At 35.5% G+C, this 13,258-nt stretch overlaps 1 protein-coding gene across 2 annotated transcripts; it reads left to right on the top strand.

Moving 5' to 3' along the window:
- Positions 1-2,983: 2,983 nt before the first annotated feature.
- On the top strand, positions 2,984-11,533 carry LOC137638232 (uncharacterized). Of its 2 annotated transcripts, XM_068370306.1 has the most exons (3): positions 2,984-3,816; positions 4,074-4,168; positions 9,269-11,533. In XM_068370306.1, the coding sequence occupies exons 2-3, from the start codon at positions 4,161-4,163 to the stop codon at positions 10,806-10,808; spliced, it is 1,548 nt and encodes a 515-aa protein (XP_068226407.1). In that variant the 5' UTR covers positions 2,984-3,816; positions 4,074-4,160; the 3' UTR covers positions 10,809-11,533. The 2 variants fall into 2 exon arrangements, with proteins under 2 accessions (XP_068226407.1, XP_068226405.1); XM_068370304.1 differs by having other exon boundaries at positions 2,984-4,168.
- The last annotated feature ends 1,725 nt before the right edge of the window (positions 11,534-13,258 follow it).

Genomic DNA, 13,258 nt, shown 5'->3' with positions numbered 1-13,258 from the left:
ATTTGCTATGTGTAGGCAAAAGGAAAATGAACCGTAACCAATTTCTATCTGTTCAGAAAGCGGAAGGCATCTGGTTTCAAGAGCACATGTGCTTGGGATGACTTTGTGAAATCAGAATAGAGGCAGCAGTATGAATTTAACTGAAACCTCTTACAAATTATATTATCAAGTATGAATTCTTAATTAAAACAATATTTCATCTAAACTAAATTGAACCTTAACAGAATTGTACGACACATTAATATCCCGATTTTATAGGAAAACTCCTTTTCATTGAAAGTTAAACTCTGAAACTTTCTCTAGACATTTCTGTTATTTTCTCTCGCTATATATAATATATATATATATATATATATATATATATATATATATATTACATATGTCTGTCTGTCTGTTTGCCTCTTTCTAGATACATCTCTGCCAGTCCATATGTCTCTAGATTGGTCTCTGTCTAACTATCTATCACCTTATGCGTGAAGTTATTTCTTGGAAGCGACCTCTCTCTCTCTCTCTCTCTCCTCTCTCTCCTCTCTCTCTCTCTCTCTCTCTCTCTCTCTCTCTCTCTCCTCGCTCTCTCTCGATACCTATAACTTAGATATTAAAAAATGTATTTATTTGAAGCTGAAAACAAGTTGGAGAGTTTTAGGTATTCCTTTTAATTTCTTATTTTCTTTTGACTGTTTATAGAAAGAAAGCCCATAATGCAATATATATATATAGATATATAAAATTATATTTATATATATATACATATTTATATATATATGTATGTATATATACATATATATTTTTATATATATAAATATGTATATATATATATATATATATATATATATATGTATATATATACATACATATACTCCTATATATATACATATATATATTCATATATATATACTGCATATATATATATATATATATATATATATATATTGTGTTAATAAAATATATACATATATGCTATTATTCTCAACAAAATTTCCTGATACTATTGGTTATTTCAAAGACAGCGTAACGATGCATATTCATTAACACCTTGATGATCCAGTTTCGGCATCAAATATCAAACAAATATTAATTTAGTGATTCCCTGACGTAGCATGAGAAAGGGGCCACGCTACGTCTCCAGTGGAATTGAAATTTCTAGAAGACAAAGGGAGAGAAAAGCAAATATCAAAGAGAGAGAGAGAGAGAGAGAGAGAGAGAGAGAGAGAGAGAGAGAGAGAGAGAGAGAGGAGAGAGAGAGAGAGGGAGAGAGAGAGGAGAGGAGGATCTGGTTAGCAATAAAGATTTTTTGTAAAAATGGAGAGCACTAAAATAAATAAATAAATAAGATATAATGGTTCTCTAGTCCGAATTTTAAAGACTTATTGTTCTTAGAGAACAGTTCATTCCCACGTGTATCTCTTTGATCTAGATCTAGGCATCACAGTTTTACATATCAATTCCACACATAAAAAATATTTAGAATTTTTATGTCATATAAGTTAAAACACACGATTTTTTTTTTTCTTGTTAAAACTTTTGAGCCTCACACACTGCCACCATATTGTTTATTTTTTCCAATCTTTCACTTATTGTCCGATATCTGATTTTTACCAAGAATGGAATGAAACTGGTAGTTTAAAACTTTTCCAAGAACGGACCACTAAACTTTCAATCCACGCCAAAGCTTTCTTGGTCCTGTTTTTGTTGGAAGAAAAAAGAAAAAGTACCACAAAACATCTTTGTAAAATCCAAAGAAAGAACATAGGGTCTACAAAGCCTTCGTAGTAGACAAACATCAAAGAGAACGTTGGCAAGTGAAGAACAGTAGCTTTGTGTCGACAAGAAATGCAGTTCAGGTTTTTTATTTCATTGTGATAGATAAATAATTCTCTGTCCTAGTTCCACAGCTTACTTCCTATTCCACACATTTTTTTTCTTTTTTTTTTTTTTAAACAGGCTGTTTTGTTTTTATTAACAGGAATTACATTTCTCCTGTTGACTATTATGATTTTTCCAGGTTCCTCATATTACTTAAAAATCTTCTAATTTTATTTTCAAAAGTCCTAAATAAATGTGTCATTGCAAATGCATGATTCAAACGCCCACAATTAGCTTCCCCTCTCAACCAAACTGCCCTCCTTCCATCTTCTTCTTTCTTTTTCTTTGTTTACATCTTTTCTCATTTCTATGTGAGGTCGATGTTTCTGGTCAGCTTTCTCCATCTACCTCTGTCGCACATCTCATCACCGGTTAATCGCTCTGATCGAAGGTCATCCTTGATACAGTCCTACACCCAAAGAAAAAGAAAGAAGGTGGAAGGAGGGCACTTTGGTTGAGAGCATAAATCACAATTTTAACTTCACAATTAGAATATATAGATAAAATATATTTAATATTGTACTCACAGAGTCCCCTTTCCATCTCGAAATCATTACAAACTGTATACAAAGAATTCCAGTGGACATATACTGTAATATCTCTGTAACACAAACTTGTTCATCATATCCGGTAGGCCTCATTATCATAATAGGTTTATGATATAATTTGCTCCCTTTGAAACTGTATCATCAAAGCCTAACGTCCCTTTGAGACTTGTGGTATTACTTCACCGTTCCTACTGTACAGTATATATATATATATATATATATATATATATATATATATATATACACTATATATAGATATATATATAATATATATATATATATATATATATATATATATATATATATAAATGTATATATAAATATATATATATATAAATTTATATGTGGTTATAAATGTATCTCTCTCTCTCTCTCTCTCTCTCTCTCTCTCTCTCTCTATATATATATATATATATATATACTGTATGTGTGTGCATTTATATAATGTATATATATATATATATATTGTATATAGCCATATATATGTGTATATATACAGTATGTATGTATATATATATATATATATATATATATATATATATATATATGTATATTTATATTGTCAGACAGATGCTTATTTTTGAGTAAGTTTCATATGCAGAAGGTTTGTGTATGTTATTGATGTCTTTATTTGTGGGTTTTGTTAATTAATAGGAAATGGGGAGACAAATGCAGTTAGTAGTAATTGTAAAGATATAGAAAGAGTTGTGGAGAGACAGGAGAGTGAACGGGAGTTAGGTAGGATGTTTTCAACTAATTTCGCTGACTCCAGGGTTCTTTCCCGTAAACAACCCCCCCAAACGACAGGATCCGTTCTTGAATGTCGAACGGAACATAGACGAATGAGACGTGGAAGCCGGGAAAAAGTCACGTGATTAAGGATAGCTTGACACGCCCAGGACGACCATATATAAGCAACGAGAAGACGGCATCTCGCTCTCTTCCTAGTAGTCACTCTGTATAATAGGTCTAACGACCTACTTAACCTGCCGGGTCTCCTTGACGACAACACATGGCGGCTGCCTATACCAAATTGAGGGACGGCGATTACGTAGAATACTAAAGCAGCCGCGAAATTACAGGGGAACAATTACCCCTGAGAACGAAGGACGACGAACAAAGTTACTACGCCCGCACCTGAGTGTCTGTGAGTGCGTTTGGCGAGACGTCCCAGAGCGACCGAGAGGCGTGACGTCCCCGAGTGACCAAGGCGTGTCTAGAACTTCGCGCCAGCCTTCCCAACACCTGACGAAGGCTTATACTTCAGCGACGACAGTAGGCCTATAGATGACGTTTAGGCCTAACTAAACCAGGATTCACCAAATTCTCCAGCCAGTGTCAAGACGTCTGAGTTCATCACTAAGTGTTAATGTAGAAACCACGCTTTTGTTTTTGACTGCTTGTAAGTGCCTGTTCAAACCCCTTTTTATGTCTAGTAAAGAAAGAAACCAGCATTCGTATCCCTCACCCACGAAACTTTGCTTATGTAAACTCCTGAGAGAAATTCAATTAATATTAAACTAAAGGAAGAGGTAAGATACTAGACTAATTAAGAAGTTATTGCTAACTAAATCAAGGACATCTTCACAAATGGTGGCATCGTTAAGGGATACTGTGCCGTGTTGTATTAAGTTTGAACTAATACTGGCTTTATTTCAGGAAAGTGCTGAAACCCCCTTTTATGTGTCGAAGAAATACAAAACAATCTCAAGAAAAACAGAGGGAAACCAAAGGAGTCGTGAACCAATGGATATGTGAGTAGTTTGCATGTTTTCGTTCACTCTCTTGTTTTGTATAAATACTGTCTCTCTATAGAATAGGAAGTTAGGGCATTTGTCTCTCGTAAGAAAATTTTGGTGTTTTAATTTTTCCTTTTTTGTGATATGAGTCTGGACAATATTTTCCAAAGACTTACACAATATCAATACGACTTGAGATTAACTGCAGACAGACGGTCGCGAAGTGCTAGTGTAGGAAGACGTCAAAATCTGACTAGAAACCGAAGTTCGAGTCCGGTAAGAGCAAATATTGCCGATATGAATTCCGCTGGGCTGATCACACAAACCACACGGTTTTGTGGAAATGTAAGTAGGGATAATCCCGACAAACAAAGGTTAGAGAAATACGGTGTAGATAAGTGGTTAGCGGACACAGAGAATAGGATCGCTAGTTTTAAAATAACTGACGATGTTGCAAAAATTAAACAGGCAATGATGTTAGTCAACGTAGACGTAGGGGATGCTCACCCTACATTAAACGGTAAGGCCTTTGAAAAAATTACCACTTTCAACGAGTTCAAGGAGGAATGCAGACTATTGTGGCGATCGGCCAAGGAGACCGATCGGTTGTTGAACTTGTATAGGTTTAACTCGGCTAAATTTGAAGGTGATTCCATGCCTAGTCTGTATACCCAGGTTCTGAATCATTTAGGAGTAGTTAAGGAAGACATTTTGTCATTACCCACAATCACGGTAGGAGACGGAACCAAGTTTAGTAAGGATAATAAGAACCTGGTAGATCTAGATGAAGTTCTAAATCTTGTGGCCTACAGTAAGATGTATGCGGCCTTGTTGGAAGACCTAAAGTTAGATCCTGCCCAGAAAACCACAAAAACACCGAACGAATGTCAAGAAATTATACAGAAAAACGAGACCGGTAGGAATAAACATTACCCTAAAGATTACCAAAATAACCAGCCCCCTGGCAAGTCAAATGAAGAAAGAAGAGGAAATTATAATGAAACAAATAAATCTAGAGGGAATTATCCTCATAAGGGAGCTAGACCAAGGAATAGGTATTGTCAAAGAGGAGGTCACACAGACCAAGAATGTTGGTACCAAGGTAAGAAACATAATAAACCCTCCGAAAATACTCCTCAGGTACAGGCAAGGGATAACTCAAACCCTACTAATTACTCCGAAGAAAAACAAGGTAATAGAAAGTGACTAGAAGAGCAGGATAGGAGTCCAGGAAATAGGGAAACCAAAGAATGGAAGGATGTTGCAGGTAGCGGAGGTACATCCACGTTGCCAGCAACATATTTATCCTTCCGACAGCAATCATTACCCAAGACAAATATCAAGATAGAAGGTAAAGAATGTCTTAGTTTGTTAGATTCAGGAAGTACTGTAAATCTCATAGGGCTCCATACCTTAACTGATTATTTGAATATACCTATTTCTGCAATTAGGAGTGAGGATACATTAATTCAGGGGATAACTGGCAATCAGCTTAACAATGTAGGAGCCATAGATTTAAACATTGAATTGCTAGAGAAGAAGTGTCAAGTGCCATTTTTGGTTTTGCAAGAAGTAGCATTTCCCGCTCGAGCTTTGATTTCTTTTGCAACAATGCAAGATTTTGGCATAGTTTTTGATTGTCAAGACAGAAGATTAGTTCTAAAGGGAAATAATCAGGAAGTCTGTTTCCAACTTGTTGATGACAAGTCCACTACAAATTTGGCCAATTTGCAGGGGACCGCTTCGATAGTTGAAACACACTCCGGTTCAGAAAGAGAAAGGGAAATCAAAGTAAAATCAGAAGAAAGGGAGAAAGAAGAGAATTTAGCAATTGCACCCAGAAAGGGGGAAATTACTTCTTGTAAAGGCAGCACACATACTAAGGAGAAAAATGTCGACAGAGAATCTGAGAGAATAGATAAAAGGGAATTCCAAGAAGTTTTGCTGCTAGGCACATTGAATTCACAAGAATTAAGACACTTAAGAGAAACAGAATCTCAAAAAGGAGGAGATGAAGATTCATGTTTTTGTACTCAAGTACAAACTGGGGAAATAAGTCTGATCAGCACAGCAGATGCAAACAAAATAAGATTTAGGCTAGCTAGAGATGTAGTACTACTGCCCAATACTCTTACTAGAGTATATTTGATAACCCGCCTACACACTAATAATGATGTAATCTTGACCCCAGAAGGATTACCAGAATATGTCAGAATGGATAACTCATTAGTTCAGATGGAGGGATTAGCCTGTACTACTTATGTCATGAATTATTCTGATAACAGACTCCATTTGTTAGCGGGTACAGAATTTTGTACAGGAATAGAAGTTACACACAAAATGATTCCGTTAGAGGAGGAAGCATTCTTTACCATAGGAAACATTGATGCAGGAATAGATAGGGAGATAGATAACACCGATTTTCCTGAGTACCGTAAAAGGTTAATAGAAACCTTAAATAAATATAGGCAGGGCATAGCAATTACAGGTGATAGGTTAGGTAGGACTGAGGTGTTAAGACATAAGATAATCCTAGATGATGGAGCCAAACCCTTTTTCATACCTAATTATAAATTACCTATCAGCCAACGTCCAATAGTAGATAAAATGATAGAAGAAATGAAAGAAGAAGGAGTGGTCATACCCTCTAAATCACCTTATAATTCTCCCATGTTGTTGATTCCAAAGAAAGATGGAAGTTACAGATTAGTGATTGATTATCGCAAGTTGAATGCGAACACAGTTCCTGATAGGATGCCCATGCCTGTAATAAACGATGTTTTGGCTCAGTTAGGAGGAGCAAAGATCTTCTCATCCTTAGATCTACTAAGTGGATATTGGCAAGTACCTTTAGACGAAGAATCAAAGCCATTAACTGCCTTCAGCACGCATAAAGAACACTTAGAATTTCAGGTAATGCCATTTGGGTTAACATCAGCTCCATTGACTTTTGTAAGGTTAATGTTACAGATCTTAGGAGACATAGAGAATGTGTCAGTCTATTTAGATGATGTCATTATATTTAGCAAAGATATAGAGAGCCATTTCGGAACCATAGAAATCGTTTTAGAACGACTAAGACTGGCAGGATTAAAGATAAAGGTTAAGAAATGTCAATTCTTGAGGAAATCATTAGAATATTTAGGACATGTGATCAGTGCTGATGGATTACGCATGCAAGAAGGAAAAATAAAGGCGATTGTGGAATATCCTGCTCCACAAAATTTGAAAGGTGTAAGAAGATTTTTAGGGATGATAGGATACTATAGACCATTTGTCAAAAATTTTGCTACTATAGCTAAACCATTGACAGAATTAACTAAGAAGGATGTAGAGTTTGAATGGAAAGCAGAGCAAGAGGAGGCTTTTCAAAAGTTGAAGGAGAAATTAATCCAAGATCCTATCTTAGTGTATCCAGACTTTAGCAAGCAATTTTACTTAGCATGTGATGCTTCGAATACAGGAATAGGAGCGGTTTTGTTACAGAAGGCAAAAACCCGAATGAGGGTAGTATATTATGCAAGTAGAGTCCTGAATGCGGCCGAACGAAATTACAATACCACAGAAAAGGAATGTTTAGCCATTTATTGGGCACTGAGAAAGTTTCGGCACATTTTGTTAGGACACAAAGTAAATGTACTTACTGACCATAAACCCATCTGTGACCTATTTAAGAAAAGAGCTTTCACTAATAACTTAAAGTTTAATCGATGGTTTATTAGTGTGCTAGAGTTTGCTTCAGAATTTAGATACATTCCAGGTAAGTTTAATACTTTAGCAGATGGATTATCTAGAGCACAAGAGGATACTGAAAGAATTATCACAACTAACACTTTTTGTTTCAGCTGTCAGGTCGTAGACTTAGATTTGGAGAGAGTTAAAATAGAACAAGAGAAACAAGAAGGTATCAGGAAAATAATAGGAGATTTGCTACAAGATGAAACCTCTAGGTCAGATTTTGAATTAATAAATGGGATATTATATAAGAAGGCTAAGGATAGGAGTGCTTGCTCTAGACTATATGTGCCTGACACCCTGACTAAAGAAGTATTAACTCTAACACATACCCACAAGTTGGCAGGACATCCAGGAATCAAAAAGACTCTGAGAACAATAAATAGAAATTATTTTTGGCCTAAGTGCAGCGAAGAAGCAAAGCAATTTGTAAATGAATGTCAAACTTGTAATAGGCATAAAGGTCATGTAAATGTCAGAGCTCCTTTAGAAAAATATCCTAGTAATTTAAACCCTTTTGAGGTAGTTCAGATGGATCATATAGGACCCTTTCCAAAAACTTTGAGAGGAAATAAATATATACTGGTATTCATTGATTATTTGACTCGGTATTTAGAAATTGTCCCAGTCAGAGATAGAACTGCAGTTTCTGTTGCAGAAGCTTTAAAGACCAGAATACTCACAAGACATTCGTGTCCGGAGGTACTTTTGTCGGACAATGCACCCGAATTCACCAGTGAGGTAATGAAAAAGCTTTGTGAATTTTTTGAGATAAAGAAATGCGAGATAACCCCTTATAAGCCGAGTTCAAATGGGACAGTGGAAAGGGCCAATAAGAAGATACTGGATGTACTGCGAACTATCATTAGTCCAACTACAGAAGATTGGGACCTAGCGTTAGAGGACGTTCAGTTTACTTTGAATAACACAGTAAATGAGACAGTAGGAGAAACCCCACACTTTTTGCTTTATGGTTATCAGAAAAGACTGCCAAACTCATTGTTAGATGACGCAAAACCTCCTAGGCACACATATGATTACCAGGACTATATAGCTTGGAAACTGCAAAGAACCTTTCAAATAATAAGACAAACCAGACAATCTTTAGAAAAGGGCCAACAGGTAAATAAGAAATACTATGACACAACTAGTTCCATGACTGACCTGAAGATAGGCTCACAAGTATATATAAAGGTACATGTAAAGGAAGGACCAAATGAAAAGGTATCTCCCAAATTTGAAGGTCCTTATAGAGTGTTAGAAAGGGAAAGGAATAATAAATTTAAGCTGATACATGAACAGAATTTAGATGTAAGGTATGCCCATTGGAATCATATGAAGGTTGTAAAAACTAATCCATGGTCCTCTCAACTTCTACAGGAAGTGGTGGAAAAACTTCCTACTGATCCTACCCCTGGTGGTCGGTATCACTTGCGAAATAGACATTAAAAGTGGGGCCTTGGTACAAAATCATGGAAAAGGTGAACTGTTAACAGATTTTGCTGTAGTAAAAATTAATGTCGATTCAATATTAGAAAGGGAAGAACATTTGAACCAGTTAGATAAAGAACTACGGAAGTGCATACTAACCCATAGTGATTCTGCCTTTGTAGAAGTATTAAGAAATTTACAGGGTAAAATTGAAGACATTGTCAGGCCTCAAAGAAACAAGAGATCTTTATTACCTTTTGTAGGTAGTGCATTTAGTGCTTTGTTTGGAGTGGCTACAGAAAACGATGTAAAAGGTTTGACTGATCGTGTAGAACTAATCGAGAAATGGGCTAATCAGAAGGGTAATCTTATAAGTACTCTAATAGAAAATAATAATAAGAATGTAGAGAACATAAAAAAGATGGTGGAATTTATTAATCAAGTTAACGTGAATGTTTCTGATAAAATAGGTGACATAGAACAAGTGTTTAAGTTGGTTCATGAAGTAGAAATCGAGATTGGTGATCACAAGGAATCTGTGAACGGACTAATAAATGCACAAAAGGGAATACTCAGCCCTGCTATCATTTCTCCAAAAACTTTGAAAGAAATTATCGATTGGTGTATGGTAAATAGCCATTCCAAGCCTTTGCTAGAAGATATATTTTGGTATTACACAATGTCAACTGTGAAAGTAACAAAAGGGTATTTGTTGGTATTGATCCCCTTCAAGGGTATGAATTTGTTTGACCTATATACAATACATCCTTTCCCAGTTAAGATAGGAAATGCAACAATAATTTGGAACCATCCGAAGGTTCGTCTAGCATTGGATAAGAACAAGTTGTTGATGATTATTTTAGAAGAAGGTGATTTAGAACAGTGTGTGTTGATAAGTGAAAGTCAATCCATGTGCAATTTTGTGCAAATTAAACAACCTATGAGCAATTTTCCGTGTATCCAAGGTATTTTCTTTGAGAATTATGAGTTGATGAGAGAGTGTAAATTTGAAACCTTTGCTTTGCCATACAGGGCATTACGTTTAGGTAATGAGATTTTTGTTTATGTACAAAGTACTAAAAATGCAGAAGTTACTTGTGATGGGAAGACTCAAACATTTCAGTTAGGAAACTTGAAGTCATTTGCAGATTCTTGCTCAGTAGTGATAAATGATTGTCTCTATTATGTACCAAGTGTGTTTTTGCATTATGAGTTAAATCAATCTTCCATTGCAAAGAGTTACGAGAACAAGATTAATCATTTTCAGCTAGACAAATTAACAGTGGTAGAAAATGTGGCAATGCCACTTGATAATGATTATGTTCTGTTTTACAAGCAAGATGTTGCACCATTTCTGACTATGTGTAATGTGTTTTTGATTGTACTTATTACTGTGGTAACATATAATGTGGTGAAGTGTTTGGTTTTCAGAAAATTGGAAAGGATTAATGAGTTGCTACTAGTTATTACTGGGAAACCTAAAGAATAGGTTTGTTGTTTTGTTGTATGTGAGGATTCTATAAGAATCCTAGTAGCTGGCCGAGTGGTGTCAGACAGATGCTTATTTTTGAGTAAGTTTCATATGCAGAAGGTTTGTGTATGTTATTGATGTCTTTATTTGTGGGTTTTGTTAATTAATAGGAAATGGGGAGACAAATGCAGTTAGTAGTAATTGTAAAGATATAGAAAGAGTTGTGGAGAGACAGGAGAGTGAACGGGAGTTAGGTAGGATGTTTTCAACTAATTTCGCTGACTCCAGGGTTCTTTCCCGTAAACAACCCCCCCAAACGACAGGATCCGTTCTTGAATGTCGAACGGAACATAGACGAATGAGACGTGGAAGCCGGGAAAAAGTCACGTGATTAAGGATAGCTTGACACGCCCAGGACGACCATATATAAGCAACGAGAAGACGGCATCTCGCTCTCTTCCTAGTAGTCACTCTGTATAATAGGTCTAACGACCTACTTAACCTGCCGGGTCTCCTTGACGACAACACATGGCGGCTGCCTATACCAAATTGAGGGACGGCGATTACGTAGAATACTAAAGCAGCCGCGAAATTACAGGGGAACAATTACCCCTGAGAACGAAGGACGACGAACAAAGTTACTACGCCCGCACCTGAGTGTCTGTGAGTGCGTTTGGCGAGACGTCCCAGAGCGACCGAGAGGCGTGACGTCCCCGAGTGACCAAGGCGTGTCTAGAACTTCGCGCCAGCCTTCCCAACACCTGACGAAGGCTTATACTTCAGCGACGACAGTAGGCCTATAGATGACGTTTAGGCCTAACTAAACCAGGATTCACCAAATTCTCCAGCCAGTGTCAAGACGTCTGAGTTCATCACTAAGTGTTAATGTAGAAACCACGCTTTTGTTTTTGACTGCTTGTAAGTGCCTGTTCAAACCCCTTTTTATGTCTAGTAAAGAAAGAAACCAGCATTCGTATCCCTCACCCACGAAACTTTGCTTATGTAAACTCCTGAGAGAAATTCAATTAATATTAAACTAAAGGAAGAGGTAAGATACTAGACTAATTAAGAAGTTATTGCTAACTAAATCAAGGACATCTTCACAATATGTTTATATATGTATATATATGTGTATATATATATATATATATATATATATATATATATGTGTGTGTTTGTGTTTGTGGTGTATGTGTGTTTGGAGAAACTTAATAAGGTATTAAAACTACATTCTCGTACCGTTTTTAAATGCCGCAGTTGGTCATTTTCAGGAATGGCTAGAATTGCAACAAATAAAAAGATGGTGCAAAAGTTATTGATTCTTAATGAATAACGTCTAGGCATTATTGATCGATACATTTGATCAATTCATTTATAAATAATGCCTTCATTAATACAATAAGTAAATATTCATGTTTCTTATTACCTCTGCTAGGAAGGTTATAAAATCGAGTCGGTTTATTTATTTATTTGTCTGTAAATGTGTCTGTTGACAGGATTATGTCAAAACTACTTGACGGATTTTGACGAAATTTCCTCCACAGGTACATCATAGGCCATGGACGACCCAATTATATTTTGGAGATGATCCGAATCAAGATCCGGATTCTATATCCGGATTTGCATTTTTCTCCACTTAAAAGGTAACGTCAAAACAAATTGACGGATTTGGACGAAACTTCCAACACGGATAGATTTTAGGCCATGGACGACTCCATTAACCTGTGGCTGAGATCAGACATCTGTGATGCTCTATAATTTAACCATCTTGTTCGTTCCATTTTTTCTTTCCTTTCATATAAAATCGTATAATAACATATCACATTATATCAGTAGGATTCTTCTTTAAAAGTTTTAGTAATACAAATCATTATTACGATTTAAAAAAACAAAATAGAAAATTTATTGCCCAGAGCTTTAAGGAAACAGAGCGTTTTGCGTTAAATACGGTTTAGAGTAATATTCCAAAACATAACGATTAATCTTACATCTTGTTTAATCATTATCAGTAAATATACATTACCATTACATATTTATTCGGTTTGTTAAAAGATTCAATACCCCTTTGGCTATTGGGCTTGTATGGCTGCAGAGAGAGAGAGAGAGAGAGAGAGAGAGAGAGAGAGAGAGAGAGAGAGAGAGAGAGAGAGAGAGAGGGAGAGAGAGAGAGAGAGAGAGAGAGAGAGAGAGAGTAACTAACACATGATATATATATATATATATACACATATATATACATATATATATATATATATATATATATATATATGTATATATATTATATATACATATATGTATATAATCATATATATATAAATATATATATATATATATATATATATATATTTACACATATTTATACAGTATATGATTTATATATAATTATACATATATATATGTATAATTATAATTATATATATATATATATATATATATATATATATATAAAAGGGAGAACATTCCCAAGA

Source organism: Palaemon carinicauda, chromosome 3 (assembly GCF_036898095.1).
Source record: "Palaemon carinicauda isolate YSFRI2023 chromosome 3, ASM3689809v2, whole genome shotgun sequence".
Lineage (NCBI taxonomy): Eukaryota > Metazoa > Arthropoda > Malacostraca > Decapoda > Palaemonidae > Palaemon > Palaemon carinicauda.
The sequence above is the reverse complement of the archived record's forward strand: the minus strand, read 5'-3'. Positions and strand labels throughout refer to the sequence as shown.